Source organism: Hemicordylus capensis, chromosome 1 (assembly GCF_027244095.1).
Source record: "Hemicordylus capensis ecotype Gifberg chromosome 1, rHemCap1.1.pri, whole genome shotgun sequence".
Taxonomy (NCBI): Eukaryota; Metazoa; Chordata; class Lepidosauria; order Squamata; family Cordylidae; genus Hemicordylus; species Hemicordylus capensis.
In genome coordinates this window covers 198,144,716-198,168,061 of record NC_069657.1, presented here as the reverse complement: position 1 = coordinate 198,168,061, position 23,346 = coordinate 198,144,716, and the positions used below count along the sequence as shown (strand labels likewise).

The window sequence follows — 23,346 nt, the reverse complement described above, 5'->3', positions numbered from 1 at the left end:
CAGTTTTATTTTAATAGTCTTAACGATCAGAGCTCTAGAGCAGTTTACTTTTTCCAAAGTTCTCAACAGAAGAATGGCAAAGTTGTGATTAATCAACAGTGGTTATGTTTTAATCCACTAACTTCCAGTAATCCAGTCTGCTCTATGAAAAGAATCAACACCTTGCTCCAGCAAGTGTGGTCAAGTGAAAGAAGTCAAATACGCACAAGAGCTCCCCAATCTGCAAGAGTTTCTCTGCTGAGGAAACATAGCAGTGTACATTTGTGGGCAAGGACTGGTGTCCTCAATTGAATTTGGCATACAAAGCAGTACATCAGAGTGCATGGATGCACCCCCCCACACACACACACACACACTACTTGTGACATAACTGCCTTACACTGTGCCCCACCATTTGTCTATCTAGCTCACTGTTGTCTGCACAACTTGGGAGATGCCAGGGATTGAACTGGACCTTCCCCACGTGAAGCAGGTGCTCTGCCACTACCCACAGCTATGGCCACATCCCAACCACCAGGTTCAATAAAAGCAGCATTTGTTTTAGGCAAAGTTGTTTTTATTAGGCTACCACATCATATATAAGAGTTTCATCAATTCACAACATCTGTTTACAGTATTTATGAAACTACTTAAAATTACAACCCTGTACTACGATAAAACAAATTAAAAAAGTAAACTGAAGGGGACAGAAGTATGCAGGGGAAAGCATACTTACACAGATATCCCATCTTCCAAAAACTGATTATGAACTAGTAGGTGTGTGTGCATCTGATAATCTACAAAGGCTGAAAAGGCAGAATATACATATAGCTACATTGATCATTTAGAGGCAAAGCAAAATAGCTTAGAATGTTCTTGCAAATGTACAATTTGAAACCTGGAGGGATTCCCAATTGTCCATTGTATTTTACAGAGTTATGTACCACAAACTATGTACAATGAGCTGTATCCTATGTTGGTTTGGTACAAAATGCAAAGCACTTCCATTGGTGCACCGGGGGGGGGGGGATTTTTACTGATTCCTCCTCTTTCTCCAACATTCCACTGTGCTCCAAAAGGTTCCCTGTGGGGAAGACAGGGTTGGGAAGTTCCTTTGCAGAAGCTTCCTTACTTGTATGCTAGGGTTAGGGGATACAACCCAAGTGCTGAACAGTAACAAGATATTGCATTCAAACAAAAATATAAGCTGCATATAAACGTGCCACCAGAATGATTAACTCCTCAAAGATGATTTAGGAATTCAAATACCCTCTTGTACAATAGTCAACATTAATGTTTGTAGCCACTGATGTGAGTCTTATAGCAATGCTCTTTCCACCGCTTTAAGTATTATAGCCCCTTCATCTATGCGGCACACCATTTTGATTATAAGCAAACAATACTGGTCAGCTGCTTGCTTGAGGTAAATTTGCATGACGGAAAATTACAGCCCTCACCTGTGTGGGGACAAAAGACCATGTTTTTCTTAATGAGTTATTTTGGAATACCATTAGGGTGTTACTACAGGAAAGGTATCTCCCTGACCTGCTGATAGACTTGATCTGCCTATCATTGAACTGCAGCAGTGAACAAGGTCAACGTTGTCCACTTGCCACCGTTGTCCACACAGCTCCCACATGTATGGCCATTGCATAGAGGTGTGCAAAAGCAAGTCTCCAGCTTCCACATGTGAAATATAAGGGTACCACCCAGGTCTTGCATGCTTGTAAGCCCTGCATGTGATCCATGCACCTCGATGTAGCATGGACAAAGATGGATTGTGTCTCCACCCTGGAACCTATACACTCTGGGCTTCATGTCATACTCGATACCCTGAGGAGGGAGGGGGCAGGGGTAAAGGGGCTTGCTGTTGCATGTAGGACTTTGATGCTTAACCCTTGTGTAAATAGCCAAAAAGCTTGGTTTGTATAAGTTTTCTTTTATATATGAAGTACATGGAAACTGTTTTGAGACACTCTGAAAACACTAACTTTTCACAAAACAAGGCTAAACTTTGCCATCAGTGTCTGTACCATCTACCATTCCAAGCACTGTATAAAATGTATTTCAGGTCTTTGGAGATGGATAAAAAGTAACTAAATGCTATCTGGAACTTTTGAATCCTACACTAGGCTTTATAGTTATGGATATAAACTGGCTCAGCCCCCAATTTAGCCACAACTCACTGCTTATGTCAAGTAATCTAGAATTTACCATTCTGCTTAATCAGTTTGATTGCAAACATTGTTTCTCCAAGCTACCAACACTTAAAATAGCCTTAAAAGCAAAGATTTGTTTGGTTCATTGAGATTGTATCACCACAGAATTGATGCTGAGGTATAAGTCACAAATGAAATATCTCCTTCCTTCCAAATGGAAAAAAAAGTATTGGACTGAAAGTGAGCACTAAGAGCAGATATGCTATGCTAGTATGGTAACAGCCTCATGCAAAGACTGTAGAATACAAACTGGCCATGCAAGTCCTCTGAAGGTTATGGAAAATCTCCATGCCAGCTGCCACCAGAAATGCAAGCATGGTGAGATGTAAGTAGACTCAGATGGTAAATATATTTTTTCTGCAAATTACAGCCCTTGCTGCAGTTATGGCCATGCACATGTGTCAACCAACCACCTCCAGGTAGCCAGCGTAATTTAGTGGCGCCCATCATGAAACAAGAGAAAGGAGACTTCTACCCAACAGCATTACAAATTCATGCCCCATAATATAGAACTTCAATCAAATAGCAAAGTGGTTTCTCTTTCACTTTCCAAACAAACAAAGAAGCTCTAAGTTGCCCAAGAATCAAAACCTGAAATCAGACAGACAATTAAATGTAGCATCAGTACAGTTGATGTGTGCAGAATGGTGCCTGGACTTCATTCTTGCATTTCAAGTTCTTGTTTCAGACTGTAAAATTAAAAATAAAGGCAATTTAAAAATCAAGTACTGTATTTGTAACAAAACAGAACTGAAGTCATCAACAATAGAAAGAAACACCAACACACATACACCCCCCACCCCACCCCCCCACTTCTTCCAGCTCCTCCTTCTAGAGATGGTAAGGCTGAACCTGGGTTTTCATACATGGAAGTCAAGCCCCCTGACAGCAGATCCATACACCCCTTTCCAACAAACTTCAATAACTTTCATAAAAGCACAGGAAAATAAGATGATTAGACAGACGTTTATAACCAACAAGAAGTTTGTACACTCTACAATTCCCACTACATAAGAAAACAGGGTGAAGAGGAAGGAAAGAGAACACACACACAAAAGTTACCTTTTCAAGTAAGCATGTACATTGTCATAGCCATGGTACTTGGCCAAGTAAACCAGCACACCTGTAGCACACCTTCCTTCCCGCTGCCTGCAGAAACTGCAGTTGCAGATCCCTCGGCAAGGTGGGCAGTACCAGTCCTAGAGAAGAGCAGCATGTATTTATAACAAGAACCAAAGTAATTCCCAAATGACTCACACTCCTTTGTTTTAAACAGCGATTAAGGTTGTGCCTAAATTTTAAATTTCACTGAAAGCACTCCCCTATTAAATGTGAGATGGCAACATAAAGCATTGCTCTCCCCACCCACCTCAAGAGACATCAAAACCCACACATCAGCGTTAAAAAGAAGTTCTCTTACCGGATCCAACAAAGCAGTCCTGACTTCTTCTCCATATCGATTGCGAAGGCAAGGACCACAGAACTGACCACGTACTCCTAAACATTCTGGGTTACGACAGTTTGTCTTTGTGTCTGTAGTTTTCTGGCGACACTGATGACAAGTGGATCCCTACAACAAACAACAGTAAAGGCAAAAATATATAAACACAGGTCTGCGGCTGCAGAGATCACCAAGGCATTAGCCACTTTACCTCTATTTTGCAGACCCCCTCTCTCTATATGTGAAATTGTTTGAAAACAAACAGGTCTTGTACACTCACAGCTAATTTGACGGTAGGGACACTTGAGCACTTTGGCAAGGAATGGGATGGCATTGCCCATGGACATGAAAGGATACTTATTTCATTTATTTTTACAGTTATATCCTGCTCTTCCTCCAAGGAGCCCAGAGTGCTGTATATGGTTAGGTTTATCCTACCTCACCTACTGAGGTAGGTTAGGCTGAGAGAAACATGACAGGCCCAAAGTCACCCAGTGAATTAGTTTCATGGCTGAATGGGGATTTGAACTCGAGTCTCAGCACAGGGGGGAATGGCTAACTCCGTCTCTTCACATGAATCATGCCCCTTGTCCTATTCACTTTGGATAAAAGAGACACATTGCCAGTTGACTTCCTGTTTTCAAGCCAGTCTCTCAGTGACAGGCTTAACGTGTAGTTTGGTCCCAACACTGTGATATGCTTTTGGCTGATTCAGATGCCATGTCAAAGCAGTGCTTGGCACGAGAACCTTGTACTTCTGCGTTCCTTCCTCCCATTGCAAGCTCGTTTCCTTCATTTCTGATGGCAAACTACACTTCACACTTGGACCACACTAGATACATTTTCTACAAACTCCACAGCGTTTGCCCAGTTTGGATGTAACAGCAACCTGTGGCTTTGCCTTCAGATCACAAGTCAGGAAGAGCAGAGCACAGGAAGGGGAGAGGGAACGGGAGGGGATGCAAGCACACGGGTTGGCTTGGCCTTCCATCTGAAGCAACTCTTCTTCTTTAACGGAGGAAGTTAATCAATCGCCTCAGAGGTACACGCTCTGTGCATTCATAGCTTCGACAGGTGCCCCAAAATGTGTGTGTGGTGGGGGGAGGCAATAAGAACCAAAACAACAATTTGTCCAACTGGCTGTTGTGACATGATCCCGAACTACAATGAGCATCTTGTGTAAAAACAGCAAGGTACAGGAGGGCAGCTGTGCTACACTGGCAACAGCTCCTGGCTAAGTGCTGGTGCTAAAGGGTCCAATCTACTCTATAAGCCTGAGTGGCGACACACAAGAAGAAGCCCGAGTAGCCATGAACTCTCTCCCATAAGAGCTTCTTGGGCTAATTCTGGAACAGGGCAGCTTCTAACTCTACAGCAGGAGTTTCCAACACTGGTGGACTACAACTCTCATTATCCCCAGTCACGATTGTGTGAGAAAGGCAATAATGGGAGTTGTAGTCCTACAACGTCTAGGGACCCAAGGTTGGGAACTCCTGCTCTATTGCAAGGGAACTATAGCTCCTTTATCACCATCAACAGAAATTCTGAAAGAACCCCCAGGTTTATGCACATGTTCAGCATGGATCAGGCACCTAGCTAGCAGGGGATAAAGCAAAGCAAAGCACTCAGGACTGTGGTTTCCACTAGTACCACACAAAGGTGTAAGGACGAATACTTAAGCAAAAGCAGAACAGCTGCACATATGGTATGACTATTCTTACCGTCACACGGTTATAAACTTTATCTCTGACAGTCTCACATATGTTATTTAACTCTTCCGTGGTTACTTCTTCCACTGGACGGATAATATGAGGGAGAGTCATAGCACCAGAACGCCGCCTTCTGGGGGCGTCCATTTCATCCTGGATGCAATTGGAAAACCAACACACACCATAAATACTCTTTAAAAGCTCGCCAGTTTAAAGATTTAAAAAGAGAGATTGATGATTAAGGACTGGATCATGTAGTGCCCCTCCCCAGTATCCATCTGCTCACCCGCTGCCTACAGTTTAATCCACACCAATAGCTAGAGGGAGGGGGGTAAGATGAGTGGAGCTGCTGCTGCTGCTCCTCCTCCTCCCTCACTTGGAAAGGGGAGGTGACCGGGGGGCGGGGGCAGCAGTGGGCCCTGTGCTGCAGATTGAGCCCTTGACCCCATCCCTTCCTACACAGAACATGCCTGAGCTTGCCTGACTTTGCATGGAGTATGGTGGACGTAGGCATGTACTCCATCATATGCAGCGACTTCAATTCCCACATAACAGTAACAGTCTGCCACAAATGAAGGCAATTGCACACGTGCATTCCCGACTCATGTGCATTCCCTTCACACAAGCCACAGGCAGCTGCAAACCCAGAGACATTTATGTAGAGGACGTCATGTTGCCACCACTGTCCCTATTGTTACCTACTCCGGAGAGACCTCAAATACAATCTAGGATTTCAAGTCGTTTATCCATTTGCTAGTTAAAAACTAGCTTGTGGCACAGACACTTATAAAAGGCGTCTACAATTTACGTTTCAGCCATCCAGTTTTAGTTTAGATCCTCCAGGTTTAGTCCAGGCATCTCCACCAATTAATACTTTGAATCAGAATACAAGTCACCAACTCAAACCTCAGAAAAGTCATCCGACATCTTCCTTCTTACTAAGACGTAAGGATCATCCTCCTCTTTCTCAGATGCAGGACTTGGAGGACCTTCAATAAGGGACCTGGATCTTGTGTGAGGTCTAGAACTTCTTTCTGGATTCCTTCTTAAAGCACTTCTAGGAAACGATTTCCTTGGAGACCGTTGTGGTTTCTGGGATGAGACACAAATGGCAGTCCAAACATATTGCACAGAGTTACAGCATAACGTCATTTTAATCTTTTGGCTACTGTTTTTCATACACCAAGGCCAAATATGGTTTGTGCTAGTCATACTTTAAGAATCAAAACCATAGCCTGAACATACAGGCAAACCATGGGATAGAGCTGTTTGTCAGTTTCTGTTAAATAGCACGCCCAGTTCCATGGCACAATCACCTGGAAGCAGAATGATTTCTATAAAACCATGCTTTGTCAGTTCAGACTTCACAATGAACTAGTGTTAAGTTTCCTTAATCATGGTTTCACATGTCTACAACAAGCTTAATTTATCATTGGTGAAGAAGACTACAATTCAAATCCTCAACGCTGACACATGACATTGGTATGAAACTCCATTTTCAGTAGATCTAGACAACCCAAGTTAAATATCTATACTGCAGTGTACAAAGATTTTGATTATGATGCGGGGGGCGCCCCTCTGGCTATGGACTAGCTCAGTTGTCTGCCTGTCAGAGGTGGGCAGTCAGAAGGCCCTCTTTGTTTGCCTATGGCTGAGCTACTCAGATCTTACAGAACAGCAGCATAGGTGGGAAGGCCTAGTGAAACCACACCAGACCAACTAATGGAAAGGAAAGGAGTCAATTGGGGCCTTAAAAGAGGCAGAGACCAAAATTAGCAGAGAGATCTACTTCAGGAGGATTGGGATCAAGAGTGAACCAGAAGAACAAGGTAAGAGAAATGAACACTAGGGGAGAACAGAGAACATGGAACACTGCCCAGGGGTAAAAGAGTGTCAGGTGGCCGACACCACATATTGCTTTGAAAAGGCCAGTCTTTCATTTGGGCACAGGCCTGTAGCTTTAGTCCAGGGCTGCAAACCTTCAGTCCCCTCCAGCTGCTTGTTGGACTACAACTTCCATTATCCTTAGCCACAATGGCCAATAATCAGGAGGATAGCAGTCGTAGTCCACAAACTGCAGGAGGGTGAAAGTTGTGCAGTCTTGTTTTGGTCTTTCAAACTCTTTCTCTGCCTTATTTCACACCAAACCATGCAAAAAGGAGAAAGAGTTCTCTACTGTAAATCTTAGGAGGCAGTTGCACAACAGGATCCAGCTCCCAGTATTCTGGCCAAACTGAGAGGTGCCTCCTTGCATGCAAGGAGGCAAAAAAAAAACAAAAACCCAAGCTGGAGCTCTGAAGTGTAGTCTCTTTTTTAGTGTTTGTATAAGATGCAACTGAACAGGACTTTGCTTTATTTGTTTTAGATATGGAGACTTCCAGGTGCTTTTAACTCACCACTGAAGTTTTAGAGAAATGGCAATCACAGCAGGCGGCAAACGTTTTATCAAGCAGTAAAGTCAGAAGTAACTTGGCGTTTGATTTGTGCAGCCTATCAATCAGGTTCATTGTAAATGGGCTATTGAAAAAATTAATACCAGTTTATGGATCTGGTATACTTCAGTTGTTCAGCTACCTTATCTCCACTTACCAGCGTAGGGGTTGCCAGTGGACCTTTCCTAGTAAAAATCCCAGGGACATTTTCTAGTTCTGCCATTAGTTTTGCAAGCTGTAAGAGAAAAACAGGAAGTAGGTGCTAGAACTTTGGGAAATTTGTGCTCTTAGAGGGTTGTATTAGGAGATTCATTCAAGCACAATACCACTTCACTGAAACAAATTCACAATTAATTGTACTGGAAGGGCCCTGCTAATCTTCACAAGTTAGAAGCGGAGTGAGAGTGTAGATCAGGGTCTTCTTGCTGAGGTCCGTCCTCTGGAATCAGTGGCTAACCTGAGCTAGACCTTACTATCATGCAGTTAATGTACTATTAAGAAATCTCTTGCACTGGCAAGGCAGACAATGCAGAAGCATTCAATCATTTAAAAAATGTTTCCAAAGAATTTACCTCTACATGAATTACAATTCTAGTACTTTTGCAAGCTGTCTAGGATTTACAACAAGAAGCTAGAGTAAAAATACTTTAAATGAATCAGGCATGGATTTACATATATATTCATTCTATTAATGAATATATGGAAACCTTAAACAACTACTTCACAATTTGGACAGGAAAAAATCTAGCATCACAAGTATTGCATGACAACATTCTACTGCACTAACCATGGCCTTGTTCTCCTTTATGTTTAAAGCTCTTTTCTCTAAGAAGTTGGGCCCCTTTTCTTCAGAGTCTGAATCCAATTCCAGTTTGCACAAGGGTTTATGGGTTGAAACTATTTCGCTCTTCCCTCTCTTAGACCTTCGAAGTGGGAACTTCATAGCAACTTTAAGAGGAACAGAGCACCTCCGTGGTCTCTTGCATGAAGATTTATCTTTGTCACTCATGTCATTTTCCTCAGAATCTGTCTCCAGTTTCTGTTCAAAATAAAAAGAGGGCTGTGAAATCACAATAATCTGCTGCTCAGATGGTGTCTGCAATCCCAATTTATCAGGTTAAATTTCACCTAAAAGTAAAAAGGAGTGTTCCAAAATCAAATGGATTTAGAACCACCCAAATTAAATTAACCCTAGTTCTCTCTTCACAGTTAATTAACGTCCACCCTTCTTCCCGTCTAAAGCCAGACCCCTTTTTAGGGAAGACTCAAGAGAAAGTTCTAGTGAAACATCACAGCAGTGCCAGCTCAACTGTTACAAGTCCAATCCAAAGCCATGGTGCAGTGGTCATAATATCAGGACTAGAACACTGGGCAACCCCATTCACAAAGCTTAGCAGGCGACCTTGGGCCATTCAGTACTTTTCAGCCTAAGCTATTTCATAGGGTTGAGCAGAGGGGAAGCCAGCAAGCAAAGGATCACAGGCTGAGCTCCTCAAAAGGAACAACAGGATAAAAATATTATTTGAGGCAGGCCAACACAACCTAAGGCCCAGGGGCTGAATCTGGACCGTGGGGACTTTGTTGCTAGTTAGGACTATCGTACAGCAACAGCTGCAGCTATGAAGAGCTCTTGGCTTGTCCCACTGATGAGCAACAGCAGCTCAACGCAGTTGGATGCTTGAGACCAGATGAGATGCATGTGACAGCAATGGACTGGAGAGCAAATGAGCCAGTTGCTGCTGCTTGAGCAGCAGTGGCGATAGATGGAGTGGGCTGGAACAGCACCACAGCCAGACAGGAACTGGCAGAATGCACCTCAGAAAGGCAGAAGGTTACTCTTTCAAGTTCAAATGGTGGGTCCCTTGATGGGGGCAAAAAGATCCACAGGGCTGTGAGCTTGCCTGACCTCAAGCCTGTGAGGAAACATCTACTTGGGCAGCTGAATATGTGCAGCATCAGTCAAAATCAGTCCAGTTACTTAAAGGGAAAAATGGGAGGTTGGGGATGGTAAAGAGCAGAGGCAAGTGAGGGGAGAACCACAAGCTGTGAGGACCTCTGCTAACGGAGCAAAGAGGCACCTTTTAAAAGTGGTGGTTCTCTTTATTTAACAGGGGGTGAGCAACCAGTCCTATCCATCCCCAGCACAGCACCTCTCCAGTGGCTGTTGCTGGTGTTTATCTTATGCTTCTTTTTAAAAATTGTGAGCCCTTTGGAGACAGGGAGCTATTTTATCTATTTATATGTATCTATGTAAAATGCTTTGGGAGCTTCTGTTGAAAAAGCAGTATATAAATATTCGTTGTATTTGTATTTAAATACATCCACCACCACCACCACACCCCCGCAAATAACAAAAGTGGGGGAAGAGATATCAAGTAAATGGAAGACCCAACTAGGACAACTGTTCACAACCAACTCTAGCTCTCAGAGGACTACCACCGTTGGCCGAGGAGCAGGCACCTGGCTCTCTCAGATGAAACTCTCCCCCTCTAGAAGCTCAGCAAACTGTCTCACTGCATGAATGTAGGCAGGTTATTAAAATGTTTTTCATCTAGTCTCCAGTAATGCATTACAATAATACTATATTCTGGCTGGGATCTCATGTTGCTGTGCAACATGGTGCTGCCGATGTAGGCCTATATCCAGACTTGTGTTGCATTAGTGCGATGCTGCTACCTAGCATAAGTGCGATGCTGCTACCTAGCATAATGAGGCTGCACAAAGCAAGGAACGTCTTGCGCTAGCAGAATATGTTGACAACTAGGTAACTTTGCTTGCATCCTGGAGAAGGTCTTCCACCAGCAGTTGTGCAAACCTAAGTGCACACAACTCTTATTTTATTGTTATTTTATGGTACATTGCATTAGACATTATTATTACCGAGACAATTTTAAAAGCAATCAATGTATTTGCATAATTGAAAACCAGTCAACCACTGGCTAACTTGTGCAAAAATAATCCTTCAAGTGGTCTGCTCTCATGAGAAGAGCAATGCGGAAGCCACACACTTATCCTGTACCAACTTGAAATGTTTTCAGTTCCTGGCAGAAGGGCTGTGATCTCACACAAAGTTACACTACACATCAGGAGATGGCTTGTGTGATCAGTTTTTTGCCAGCTAATAACAGAATTAGCTCCCAGACTTTGTTCATCATGAGACTTCAGCGTGCATAAGCCTTTGTAGAACACACACTCAGTGTAAAGATAACAAACATATTAAAACTGTACAACTCACCAACACATCCTGAATCTCACTTTCTGAAAAACCACAAAATGATTCGTCATCTGAGCCCTCGTAAAAGATTTTTGCCACTTCTTTTGCAACTTCTGGCTTCAAGTTCAGTTTCTTAAAAAGAACAAATACACTAGGTGTTTCTTTCTCTCTCTTTCCCTCCCTCCCCTTTTCTTTCTCTCTCTTTTTTTAGAGAACCTATTTTCCATAAACTGTTCAGAGAGCAAATCACATTTTACAAGTGCACTACAAGAGAATAGCTTTTGTAACAAAGAAAAATGGTTCAGGGGGTTTACAAATGGTTTCAGAGCTGTTATGGCAAATCACCAGGCATGTTAGGTTAGGCGACATTTCAAAAGGATAGAATAAGTGGCTAATCTACCTCCAACAATTACTACCTAGAAGCACAAGAGAAAAAGTGAAATGAAATTACAGTACATACTGTATATTCATAACTGCTGTATAGAAATGTAAGCAAAGCATTTTAATAGAGTATGGGGCATTTCTGAGCATGGCACATTCAATTCTGTTTATTCTCACACTTTTTACTTACTGTGTTTGCAAAATTATCAGAGCCGAAACTGTCACAACTGTCATCAGAGGATGAAGAGGTTTCCATGGGGATCAGTTTTGTGTTCCGGAATGCTGGAAATTTCTTTTCTCCTGGAAGGTTGCCCTACAAAATGAAGATGGTAATTCAATTAGTTTCTGTAGCAAGATTTTCTGCAGAAGATGAAATTTGATTATGCTAGATATAAAGATTTGTTACATATCAGATTGATACGGACACAATCAGTAGAACTGCCATCTTCTGTGCCATACTGACCAAGTGAAAAAGTTTAGTTTCCCCCCCACTCCCAATTAATTAGTAGTCACTACTATCAATTAATCCTAGCAGTGTGCAACCTGCATTGAAAATATACATGATTCCAGTGCAGATTAAACATAAATATATTTCCTTTTAAAATTCATATTTCCAACTTCATATTTAAACATGTTTAATCAGTTTTAAAACAAAGCAATGGTATTTTAAAAAAAAAAGCGCATTATTTTCTGACTCAAGTGCCCACTTTTCTTACTGATGTTGTCAGTCCTATTTTGGGCCCAGACCTACACTCAGTTCACATGACTGGTTGTTATTGGTTGAAACAGACTGTTCAATCAACCCCAGCAGACCAGCCAGTGCTAAACCTTTCATGCAATTTCATTGCCACAAGTAGAATCAATCCGGATTTGGTAATGCCAGAAGCTGAATTTAGCCTATGGCAGTTCAATCACACAACCTTCTTGAGACTGTTGTGCAAATCTGCTCTTATTGCAAGCGATTTAGTAGCTAAGGCTAGAGGTAAAAAAGCCAGTATGATAGCCAAGAAGGACTCCAAGGCAATATGAAAAAATGTGTTCTACTCATTAAGACTAGGCATTAGGATAGAATACTTCAAGAAAGTCAAAATATTTCTACAGGAAATCCATCCAACCCTTTCCCTCAAGAGTAGGCCAACACTTATATGAAGCACTTCAAGACTGCATACTATTACTAGCTTGCCTATGCCTTACAAGGCTATCTAAAAAATAAAATAAAATATTTCTATCTACATGAGGTTCTATTCACAATTACTGCTCTACACAGCATTGTATACTCCCCACCCTCATAACTTAACGGCAAGGAGGAGTTGGGCTGGGATCCTATTACCAGGGAGTAAATCCTAACAAACTTAGTGGGATTTACATTGGATTAAATGTGCATAGGCTTGGGCATTCGGGTACTACAATTTGTATTTCTTATATATAAAATTAAAAAGCAGATACTTGTTGCAAACTTTACTGAGCAAAAGCAACACATAAGCACACACAAGTAATCAGAAGATTTTTCAACTCAAACTACTAAAATTGATCAACACACGACACATAAAACACAAACACAAGTGGGTGGAGTGTTCCCTCAAATTCTGTGATGCAGGGGTTCTCAAACGGGTCCACAAATGGCAAATGAAGCCAAAGTGAAGTGTCTTCATTAGCCTTTTCCCTCTTAGTAATCTAAATTTAGAACTACTTCTCCAAGCACAGGTTAGTTATCACTAATTGTGTTATAGCACAGAAAAGAAACAAACAAGGGGGAAAGCCCCCAATTCATTATCTCATAGTTGGCACAAATAAGAAGTTAAATAATTGTCACGCTATTACTAGCACCAGACAACAGGAATTTTAACAGACTGGAATTCTTACAACATTAAAAAATCTCAATGGAGCTGGTCCAGAGAAAGTGAAATGTGATCTACATGCCTCCATCCTAAATAAAACACTCTCTCTGAAGTGAGCCCCAGTTCAATTCAGTGGGACGTAGTGTGTGTAAGTGTCTTTAGGATTAGCACACTGGTTAGCTAAGCAAGACAAAATTGATAAACTAAAAAGGAACCAATAAGCTACTCAGAAGGAGAACATTTTTCTCACCAGCAGTGTATCAGGAGCTGTACAGAACACATAATAGAATTCGGCCTGGAGAAATTCCACTCTACATTAGCCTGCCAAGATGCTTGTACAGTGGTCCCTCGACTTACGAACTACTCGACATCCGAAGTTTTCGACTTACAAACGACAAAAATGACCGGAAGTCGTTGCCGGTTTAGATGCGGTTTCCTCGACTTACGAATTTTTCCAGACCTCCGTGGGTGCGCTTTTCGACTTACAAAAATTTCGACCTACGAACGTGCGTTCGGAACGGATTAACTTTGTAAGTCGAGGGACCACTGTATAAGCTAATCCAAGCAGGATGCAACACAAGACCAGGAGGAGAGCTGGTCTTGTGGTAAGGTAAAGTGTGCTGTGGAGTAGGTGTCAACCCTTGGCGCCCACAGGGCCCTGTGGCTGTCTTTGGTAGAATACAGGAGGGGTTTACCATTGCCTCCTCCCGCGCAGTAGGAGATGATGCCTTTCAGCATCTTCCTATATCGCTGCTGCCCGATATAGGTGTTTCCCATAGTCTGGGGATTTAAACTGGCAACTTCAGGCTTGTTAATCAAGCCATTTCCCCACTGCACCATTAGGTGGCTGCAGCCTTGTGGTAGCAAGCATGAATTATACCCTTTGCTAAGCAGGGTCTGTCTGGGTTTGCATTTGAATGGGAGACTACATGCTTGAGCACTGTAAAATATTTCCCTGAGGGAATGGGGCTGCTCTGGGAAGAGCACCTGCATGCTAGCATGCAGAAGCTTCCAAGTTCCCTCCCTGGCATCTCCAGATAGGGCTGAGAGAGATTCCTGCTGCAACCTTGGAAAAGCTGCTGCCAGTCTGTGTAGACAATACTGAGCTACACAGACCAATGGTTTGGCTCAGTATATGGCAGCTTCCTATGCTCTACAGCCCAATCCTATCCATGGGTAACTGAGTTGAGTGGGACTTACTCCCAAGAAAGTGGCCAAAAGATTAGCATTGAAATCTGTCTTCAACTCCTCCAGAGTTCTGCCCTGGAGAATAAGACGAAGCACATTCTTGCTTGTTGTATTAAACACCTTCCATAAGCACAATCACTTCGTGAAATTTAGGGTGATGTTCTGCAAACATGCTTCCCAGACAGGCTGGAGTCCGTTCAGGAGTTGAAGCAGCGGAAGGTAAGGATTAAAAACCGAATAGGTGCATTATAGCGACATAGGGCAACAAAAACCGCTTAAGACACCCCTGCAACCCACACGCTCCAGGATTACTGAGGAGCAGCCATGATACACAGAGCACAGCCACGATTTGCAAAGTAGTGAGCGGTCGGTCAGCTATTTGTGCTGCGGGTCCTTCCCCAAAGCACTGGTTTTTAAGCCCCCGCCCCCCTGCTTGCGGGAACCCGCGCAGCGCCCCATATGTGCTTCGTAAGAGGGCTCAAAACGCAGAGCAACCCTCAACCCTGGATACCACCCTAGCCGCCTGCCTGCTTGGCGGTTCCCAATGCATACAGCGCCCACGAGAGCTCAGCAGACCACAGGCTGCGCGCTCGGCCAGGCTAAGAAGAAAGCGCAAGGCAGCTGACGTGTGTGGGCGGACCAGCCTGAAAAGCTACTCAACTGCGGCCAGGGCGAACGTGAGAGCGCGCGAAAACCGCGCTCGCGCCTCTTTCCTTGCAAGCAAGCAGGCGCCTCCTCCTCCTCCTCCATTTTATCCATCCCTGTGGAGAAGCACATGGCCAGAGAAGGCGGCCGGAGGCAGCAGCACCCGGTGCCATTCGCCTTTCTCGAAGGGCTTATATTGGGGGAACAACTCAGCCGGCCTTGAGAGAGAGCGTCTTACAGTGGCGAAATATGTTGCCTTGCCGGGCTGGCTGCAGCAGGAAAGACTCCTACGACTCTAGCCACGCGTGGTGTCTAAAGCGTGGGCTGAATTGGGGAGACTTGTGTGCGCGCGTGCTTGTTTTTAGAGCGCGGCTGCCCAAAATAAGTTCCATTAAACTGAATGCTTCTTCTCAAGAAGCGCCTCTCTCCCGAATTCTAGCACACTCAAGACGTGGGTTTGTAATGCTCTGCACTGCAGCAGCTCCTCAGGAGGTCTTTGAACGCTTCCAGTAAAGAGATTGGGCGCTGAGAGAACACGTCCTGGGCTAACTGTGCTCAGCCTTCGTTTAAACCAAGTAGTGTGCAGGGTTAACCTCCGCGCGGTCCTACACGCATTGATTGAAAATGCAACAAACCAATGGTTGCCATAAAGCACACTGAACTATTTCGAACGAGGTTTACTTAGAGGGTCCCTCCCACCGCTTTTAATGGTGCCGAGTAACTTTGCACAGTGGTGCCGTCTCAGGCGGCAATCTTCTGCCTACATGCATGTAGGGTCAACTGAATACAGTGGAATTTACACAGGATTTGGCTGCAATCCTAAATGCACTTTTGTAAGTGGCCAACCGTAAAGCTTACTTTTGAGTTAAAAAAAAATGCATATGGTGCTTCTGCACAGGAATGTGGCAGAGAGCAAAAGGCACATTATTCGGCGTCTGCCTTTGTAATCTGTCTCCCTCCCACTACTTTCCAAAATTTATTCCCAGCCGCTCTGGAGTCAGGGCTCCTATGGGTACTTTCCCAACACCGCAAAACACTAATCCGATTTAAACCTATAGCAAAATATACTTTTTGTTGTTTGTTTGAGTCAGAGAAGCTACCCTTATTCTCCTTACATGCCTTTCTTCCATGCAATCCCTCCTACGTATGCTTACTCGGAAACAAGCCCCACTGATTTAAATGGAGCTTACTCCCAGGAAAGTGTCCATAGGATTACACCCTGGCTTCCCCTCCATACACTAACCTGCAGACCGAAGGGATCCATGCTGATCGCTAAGTTGCCACTCGGAGGGGCCGCAACAGCAGCAGCCTCTCTTAACTGGATGGGGAACGAGAGAAATAACACGCCGTAGACTCGCGCCAAAGCGTCTTGGAACTCGCCGGAGGCGGGGATTGGCAATATTTTTCCCGCGAAGGTGTTGAAGTCCTGGAAGGCTCAGAAATTACTCCGGCTCGGCACCTGGTTTTTCTGGGCGATTTGATCGGGAGTCATACATTCCTCTTGTATACCCAAACCGAATAGAATAGGTAAAGTAAAAATGTCTGTGGAAGCTCTCCGTTTTTAAAGACAATTTCTAGTAACATTTTTGGTGCTGCAAGGACCTAAGTCAGTGGCGCGAAATAGCAATGGAGTATTTGCATAGCGGGAAAGGGAGGGTGCATCGAATAGTGGGGGAGATCAAGCTGTTCTCTTGAAGAAAGTTAGAACCCCGAGGCTATATTTCTTCCTCTTGCTAACACAGCTTAGCAAATAGGAACCAAGTTACAACAGGAAAAGTACTAAGGATTAGTCAAGCCATACATCGCCAGAAAAAGAAAATCCCAATACACACAATCAAGAAAGGAAACAATTCTTGGACTTTAATCCACAGACACTATATGGGAAGTTCTAATTTTATATAGCACGTTTATTGGCTCCTGCAGAAGTAAAAGGGATATCGATACAATTTGTTTTGAGTGGCTTTCTCATAAAGAGATCTAGCAAGGGTGCAGTGCTCTAATTTTTTCATAGGATGACCACGCAGTTCTCTAGACATACACTATGGATTCTCTCAGATCTATAGCCAATTGTTCGCATGCACAAACATTGCTGAAATCACATGATCGGAATCCAGTTGAAACGTGTAAATGGGGCTTGACACAGCGGGCGTGAAATCTTAAACCTGAAAAATGAGGCATAAACTGACACATAATAGTTCTGTAGTTAGGATATCCTGTTGCAAAATCAACAGAGTCCAACAAATGTATTCTAAACTTTTGTGGATTTCTTCACTACGTCAGATGCATAAAACGTTATCTTCCGTTGGCAGGTATACAGAATACTTCCTGGATGGGTTCCAAAGTCCACACAAGCTTATGCTACAATTCATTTATTCGTCTTGTTCTTGCCACAAGACTTCTTCTTGCTGCAGCAGACTGACATGACTACATCTCTGGAAGCTACTGCAAAATATAATGCAATTCCATTCGTAACAAGCCAAATGTGACACTGAAAATCTACATACTAAAGAGATGTAAAGCCAGCACACTGACTTTATGGATGCAAATATAATTACAGGTACCAATATGACATTTATTGTCGTTTCTCTATACATTTATGAAAGGCACTCATTGACTGTGAGCTGAGCAGAGTCGGGCCTCTTTGCACGTGTGTGGCACACACACAAGCCACATAATCTGTAACATGAACCAAGAATGATCTGGAAAACAAAGATCTTAGACAGACCCAATTACAATAGAATTTGAGGAGTATGTAAACTCTCTGTGGGTTATTATTTCTTGTGAGCATGCTGCAGGCTGACATGTAAAAGAATCTCCATTTTAAATAAGCCCTTAATTACATACTTACCTGCACCAGTGGCTTTTCAGAGTGCATGCAAAAGCAAATGAACTAAGAACAGTTCTCTAGAGACTAGACCACACTTCATTCTCCTAAATCCGCTTTAGCTCAGGAATGCTTTTCAGCCAGCAGAGAAAGGGAATTTTTCTTCATTCTTTGGACTGGTAAGATTGTTTAATTTTCAGGGAAACTATTCAAAATGCTTGCAAGTGGGGAAAATGGTAAGAATTAAAAAATATTTGAACCAAAAATAGTTTTTTGGACTGTCAAAGACCAGTTGCTTTTAGAAATATTGTGGGAATAATGCAACCAAAGTAATACATTTGAAAGTTCTATTGATTTGAAAAGCTAAGATTGAAAGGGACTAAAGACTGTGGGCCAGTTCAGATGCAATGTGGAGCCAATTTTTATTTTAACTGATCTTCTAAAAACAAGCAGAGATTTGGTCCACAGACAGTCAGCGACAGCATGGTTTATTTTGGCTGCTGGCGGTTTGTTTAGTCCCTCCCTTTTCCCAGTCTGCCTGAACACAGACCCACAGTTCCAAGTCTACTCTACTCCTGGCAGTGCTTCACCCTGTCCCTCCCGCTCTTACCACTGGTCATCATCTTGTGTGGGCGTGGAAAAGCTTTCCGAGCCGTTTCGGCTCTTTTCGCCCACTCTTTCTGTCCTTGGCTGCTCTTGACATGGCTGTCCCTTCCCGCTATGTGTTCTGTAGGGTTGTGCGATCAAGGGAAAGTGATGATTCCTTTTCTGGTGGTTGTAAAGGGAGCATGGCATTTCAAATAAAGTTCCCACTACGCCACCCGCAGCACAGTAACGGGGCTTATTGCTTAAAACCCATCTTGCGTCAATTTCCCCTTGGTTGCCTCCGCTGGCCCATGGCTTGGTACTTGCTCCACGCATTCCCTTTTGCTTCCCCCTCTCCCCAACCTCATGCATGCAAGAAACACAGTTGTTTAAGCAACACTGATTAACTTTACTATATTAACTCCTGGTCAGTGTCTGTGTCCAAGTGTGTCCCGAAAAAAAACCCACTGAGAAGCACTGGCCGCCTACAGTGACCATGGTACTAGACTGCTTCTTGGCCGTCCTGTGCCCACATCTCTGTATGCCAAGGCGGAGCTCTTGCAACAAGCTGAGAATAAACCACCGACCAGGGTCAACTTGGACCCAACGCAATGGTGAATTGAAGTGCAGTTAAAACAAACAAGCCACCTTCAAACTTGGTTACAAAGCTCAGTTTGTGGAGACAAACTGAATCTCAGATGAATTTGAGAGGTGCGTTCGGACAAAAAAACAAAATGAGGAGGATGAAATTCTCAAGCTTCCACTTTGCATCTAAACTGGCTCTGTGTGTTATGAACCCCAGTGCCTGTTAAGACCTTCAGCACAGTCCCAGCTTCAAGTGCCATCTTTATACAAGATGAAGTTGTTCTCTACCTTAAGAGTAGGGCCTGTACAGCTGTTTTCCTGGACAAATCTTGTGTGAGCACTTCCTTCTGGCTTTCAGGAAGAGTTGCAAACTTAATCTCTGTATCAATCCAGCATTACACAGATGAAAACAGGCACACATGAAACATTCCAATTCTCATTAAAAAGGGACCACCCACCACTTTGCAAGCCATTGTTAAACACTGGCCTAGTTCAGAGGATCACACCCTCCCTCTTTTTCTCCTCCACATGGAAAATGGGGAGAGTGAAAGCAAAAGCATAATGTGAACTATAGTTGTTAACAAATCACAGTCTCCAAGAATACACATAATGGGGAACCGTGCTTTGTTCTTAAAGGTAAAAGCAAAGGTTTTCACTATCCTTCTCCAACGTACAGGGGGAAGCAGGGAATTCATGAACATGTGGTTCCCTTCTCCTTGTACATGGAATCTGAATCTTGCTTTCATGTGCATGTGCATTTTTTGTTTGAGTATACTACAGACAAGATATATCTAACCATCTGCTTAGAGATTTAATTTCAAGAGACCCTTAGAATTGAGCGGAACCTTGGAAAAATAACACTAGCAATTTATTATTGTTATTGTTAAAATTTGCATAGTACTTTTCAACAGTAACAACAAAGTTCTCGGAACAGTTTACACAGAAAAAGGAATAGGAGCCCCCAACCAACACAAAAAGAAACACAAGGGTCATAAGAACAGCCCTGCTGGATCAGGCCAAGGCCCATCTAGTCCAGCATCCCGTTTCACACAGTGGCCCACCAGATGCCGCTGGAAGCCTGCAGGCAGGAGTTGAGGGCATGCCCGCTCTCCTGCTGTTACTCCCCTGCAACTGGTACTCAGAGGCATCCTGCCTTTGAGGCTGGAAGTGGCCTATAGCCCTCCGACTAGTAGCTGTTGATAGACCTCTCCTCCATGAAGTTATCCAAACCCCTCTTAAAGCCATCCAGGTTGTTGGCTGTCACCACATCTTGTGGCAGAGAATTCCACAAGTTGATTATGCATTGTGTGAAAAAGTACCTCCGTTTGATGGTCCTAGATTTCCTGGCCATCAATTTCATGGGATGACCCCTGGTTCTGTTGTTATGTGAGAGGGAGAAGAATTTCTCTCTATCCACTTTCTCCACACCATGCCAGCAACTTCCACAGGAGAGACACTATGCTGGGGCTGGATAGAGACAGTTGCTCTCCCCCTGATAAATATGGGTGTCACCACTTTAAAAGGTGCCTCTTTGTTCAAAATCTCAATAAATCATTCTGAACGTCAAAAGCAGGGGTAGTGATTTTGTAGGGAAAGGTCATGAAAAGTAGGGGCAGCTGGATTGCACCCCCAGCCCCAGTGAAGACAGGACAGGCTTAGCTGGAGTAAAATAGGGCCACTTTATTAATGCACAGCAGAAAAAGACTTGCAACGAGGTACCTAACGAACCAGAGTGTGGGTACTCCTCCCGTGTGGGACCGCCTCCTAGGGAGGGCTGTCTCACACCAGGGCAAAGGGCTGGGTACTGATTCGGTCAGGCACCAGGTCCTGGCTTCCTCTCATCATGAGGCTTTGCCCCACTGGGTGGGGGGCAACCTGACCCACCCCCAACTCAAGCCACTAAGCTCTGAGCTGGTGCATCAAGCAACCCTCACCCCCATGAATGGGGGGGCCATACCCAGCCCTCCAAACCACAAAAGCCCTGAAGGGCTGGTCCTTGGCCCCGCCTCACCCCAAATGGTCCTCCTGCTGAACACCGTTAATCAGTCTACCTACCCAACACCCGCACTCTCCTGCCAGGTGACCGGTTACCATCAGTGCCTACCTATGACCCAAACCCCAAAGACTCAGTAAGAAGTAGGTGAAAAAAGGCCGCGCCTAGTGCCAATTTGGTGTGACCCAAAAAATTCCTACTTGGCCCCACAGGCGACCGGCTATCCCTCACTGAGTACAGGGCGGGTGGGTGGGTGCCAAGCTGCAGAGCAACTGCCCAGAAGAGAAAGACAAAATACAAATGTGTTAACCAAACTATTAAAAATGATAATAAAATGAATGGGATGTGTTGGTACATGTATCAGTAACAGCTTCATCCTAAACTCTACCCACCCACACACACCCCGATTAAAATGTGGGAAAGTGAGCGCCACAGAAGATATAAAAGCACAGACATTCACAAAAGATGTGAATTTTTGCAAAGCCTGCAGATCTACAATAGGAGCATAGGAACATAGGAAGCTGACATATACTAAGTCAGACCATAGGTCCATCTCGCTCAGTATTGTCTACACAGACTGGCAGCAGCTTCTTCAAGGTTGCAGGCAGGAATCTCTCTCAGCCCTATCTTGGAGAAGTCAGGGAAGGAACTCATGAGAGCACATTTTATTAAAATGTCAGCAGCTGTGGTCACATGATGCAATTCTGTAACCAAAGATAAACAGGTCTGCTCCAGTAAGTTGCCTAGATGGCACACCGCCTGGTAACCTGTAAACGCCCCCTCCTCCACCAAATAACTCTGAAATATATATATATATATATGAGACTTGTGTTTTGGGCGGTATACAAATGTGTTAAATAAAATAATAAATATATAACTTTATGTCCATGACACCAGCTGTTCCAGCCTGGCTAGAGAAGGTGAAATGGAAGCCACATAGAAGAAGTGGGCAAAGTACGGAGAACTAAGGAGAGGCTTCTACTAGAATCATGACTCACAGTCACTAGACTGCTCCCAAACTGACTTTTTCCACGCTGCAGTGGCTTCAGTGAATAAGAGCCACTGATATACCCACTGGGGCCATTAATTCCTGTTTGTAAGCACCTGAGGCTGGAGCAGATACTTCACACCCAGTTATGGTGGGGCGGGGTGGGGTCAGCCTGATGAGCTTATCACAAACAGCTTGGCTCATTTAACTTCCGAGGGAACAAGACAGCTGAAATATAAGAACCATGTTTCAGCTTCATTGACTAGTGGATCAAGATTCACAAAGGGCAAATTGGTTGCACAAATAGCATATGCAATACAGCATAAGCCATTACTGAAAATGATGTTCTTAATGTGTGTGAGTATGTTTTTAATGGAAGAAAGAAGTTTGCAGTTACAGTTTTGAGACAAATGTTTACAGGTGGAACTTTAAAATATATAGTCTTGCCCCTCTTGATTGTACATATCAGTGTTTCTCAACCTTTTTGGCGTCAGGGAACGGTACATTAATCATGCGCAGTTTCCTGGACCACCATCAGTTAGTAAGGGGGTCACCCCCAAACCCCACCCCAAGGCACCTCCCAAAAAACCAATTCCGGGCAGTTCTCCGGAGTTCCTTTCCAGGCAGCCCTCGCTGCTGAATAATGTTCATTTCGAGGAAGTGAAATGAATGTTATCCAGCAGCAAGGGCTGTCTGGAAATGAGCTCCAGGGAGCTCCCAAAGGTCCCCGCTGGCCCAAAATTGGGGTTTTTTGGGGGGTGGGGTGATTTTTTATTAGTGATGCCTCCATGGACCGGTGGTTGAGAAACACTGGTACATATAAACATGAAAATGTGATCACAGTGTGTCTCAAAGTTTGAAAAAGAACATATTTAAAAGCTGTACAACCCTTTCCCCCAGTGTATATATTTTTAACCAAACTCTTTTAAAATTGACAATTTGCTTTGGGTTTTTTTTGAAGCTCAACAGCAACAGAAAATTTTTAGATATGCATACACCAATAAATAAATACTTACAAATGTGCAATGGCAATTTTTCTTCTTACCATCCCTCTCCTCCTGAGAAGTGATAACCCTTCTCTAAAGGAGATACAGGCAGGGGAAAAGTAGTGGGTTTATTTTATTTTATTGCTGGTTAGTTAGTTATTTTATTGCTTGTTATTTTAACAACCAGCTCTTGGGCTATGACAGATATTTAACATGATTCTGTGCCTTAATGGGTGTAGTAGTATTCCATACTATGGTTATCTGAAACTTCTAGTTATACAAGCTACCTACTGCCTCTTCCTCTTCAAGTAATTTCTTGAAATACTATGTCAAACAACA

General features: G+C 43.6%; 1 protein-coding gene and 1 long non-coding RNA gene across 3 annotated transcripts; one reads left to right on the top strand and one right to left on the bottom strand.

Annotated features, from left to right (window-relative positions):
• Window positions 1-534: 534 nt before the first annotated feature.
• Window positions 535-16,544, bottom strand: CDCA7 (cell division cycle associated 7). Of its 2 annotated transcripts, none has more exons than XM_053266883.1 (10): window positions 16,290-16,544; window positions 11,566-11,688; window positions 11,016-11,126; window positions 8,568-8,819; window positions 7,938-8,015; window positions 6,255-6,440; window positions 5,361-5,501; window positions 3,619-3,768; window positions 3,261-3,397; window positions 535-2,887 (listed from the first exon to the last, which is right to left on the bottom strand). In XM_053266883.1, exons 1-10 carry the CDS (start codon window positions 16,308-16,310, stop codon window positions 2,857-2,859), a joined length of 1,230 nt encoding a protein of 409 aa, XP_053122858.1. In that variant the 5' UTR covers window positions 16,311-16,544; the 3' UTR covers window positions 535-2,856. The 2 variants fall into 2 exon arrangements, with proteins under 2 accessions (XP_053122858.1, XP_053122863.1); XM_053266888.1 differs by lacking the exon at window positions 16,290-16,544 and adding an exon at window positions 15,063-15,084.
• LOC128332553 (uncharacterized) lies at window positions 15,016-23,018 on the top strand. Its single transcript, XR_008310689.1, has 3 exons — window positions 15,016-16,573; window positions 17,356-17,603; window positions 21,931-23,018. It is a non-coding gene; the product is annotated as an uncharacterized LOC128332553 (long non-coding RNA).
• The last annotated feature ends 328 nt before the right edge of the window (window positions 23,019-23,346 follow it).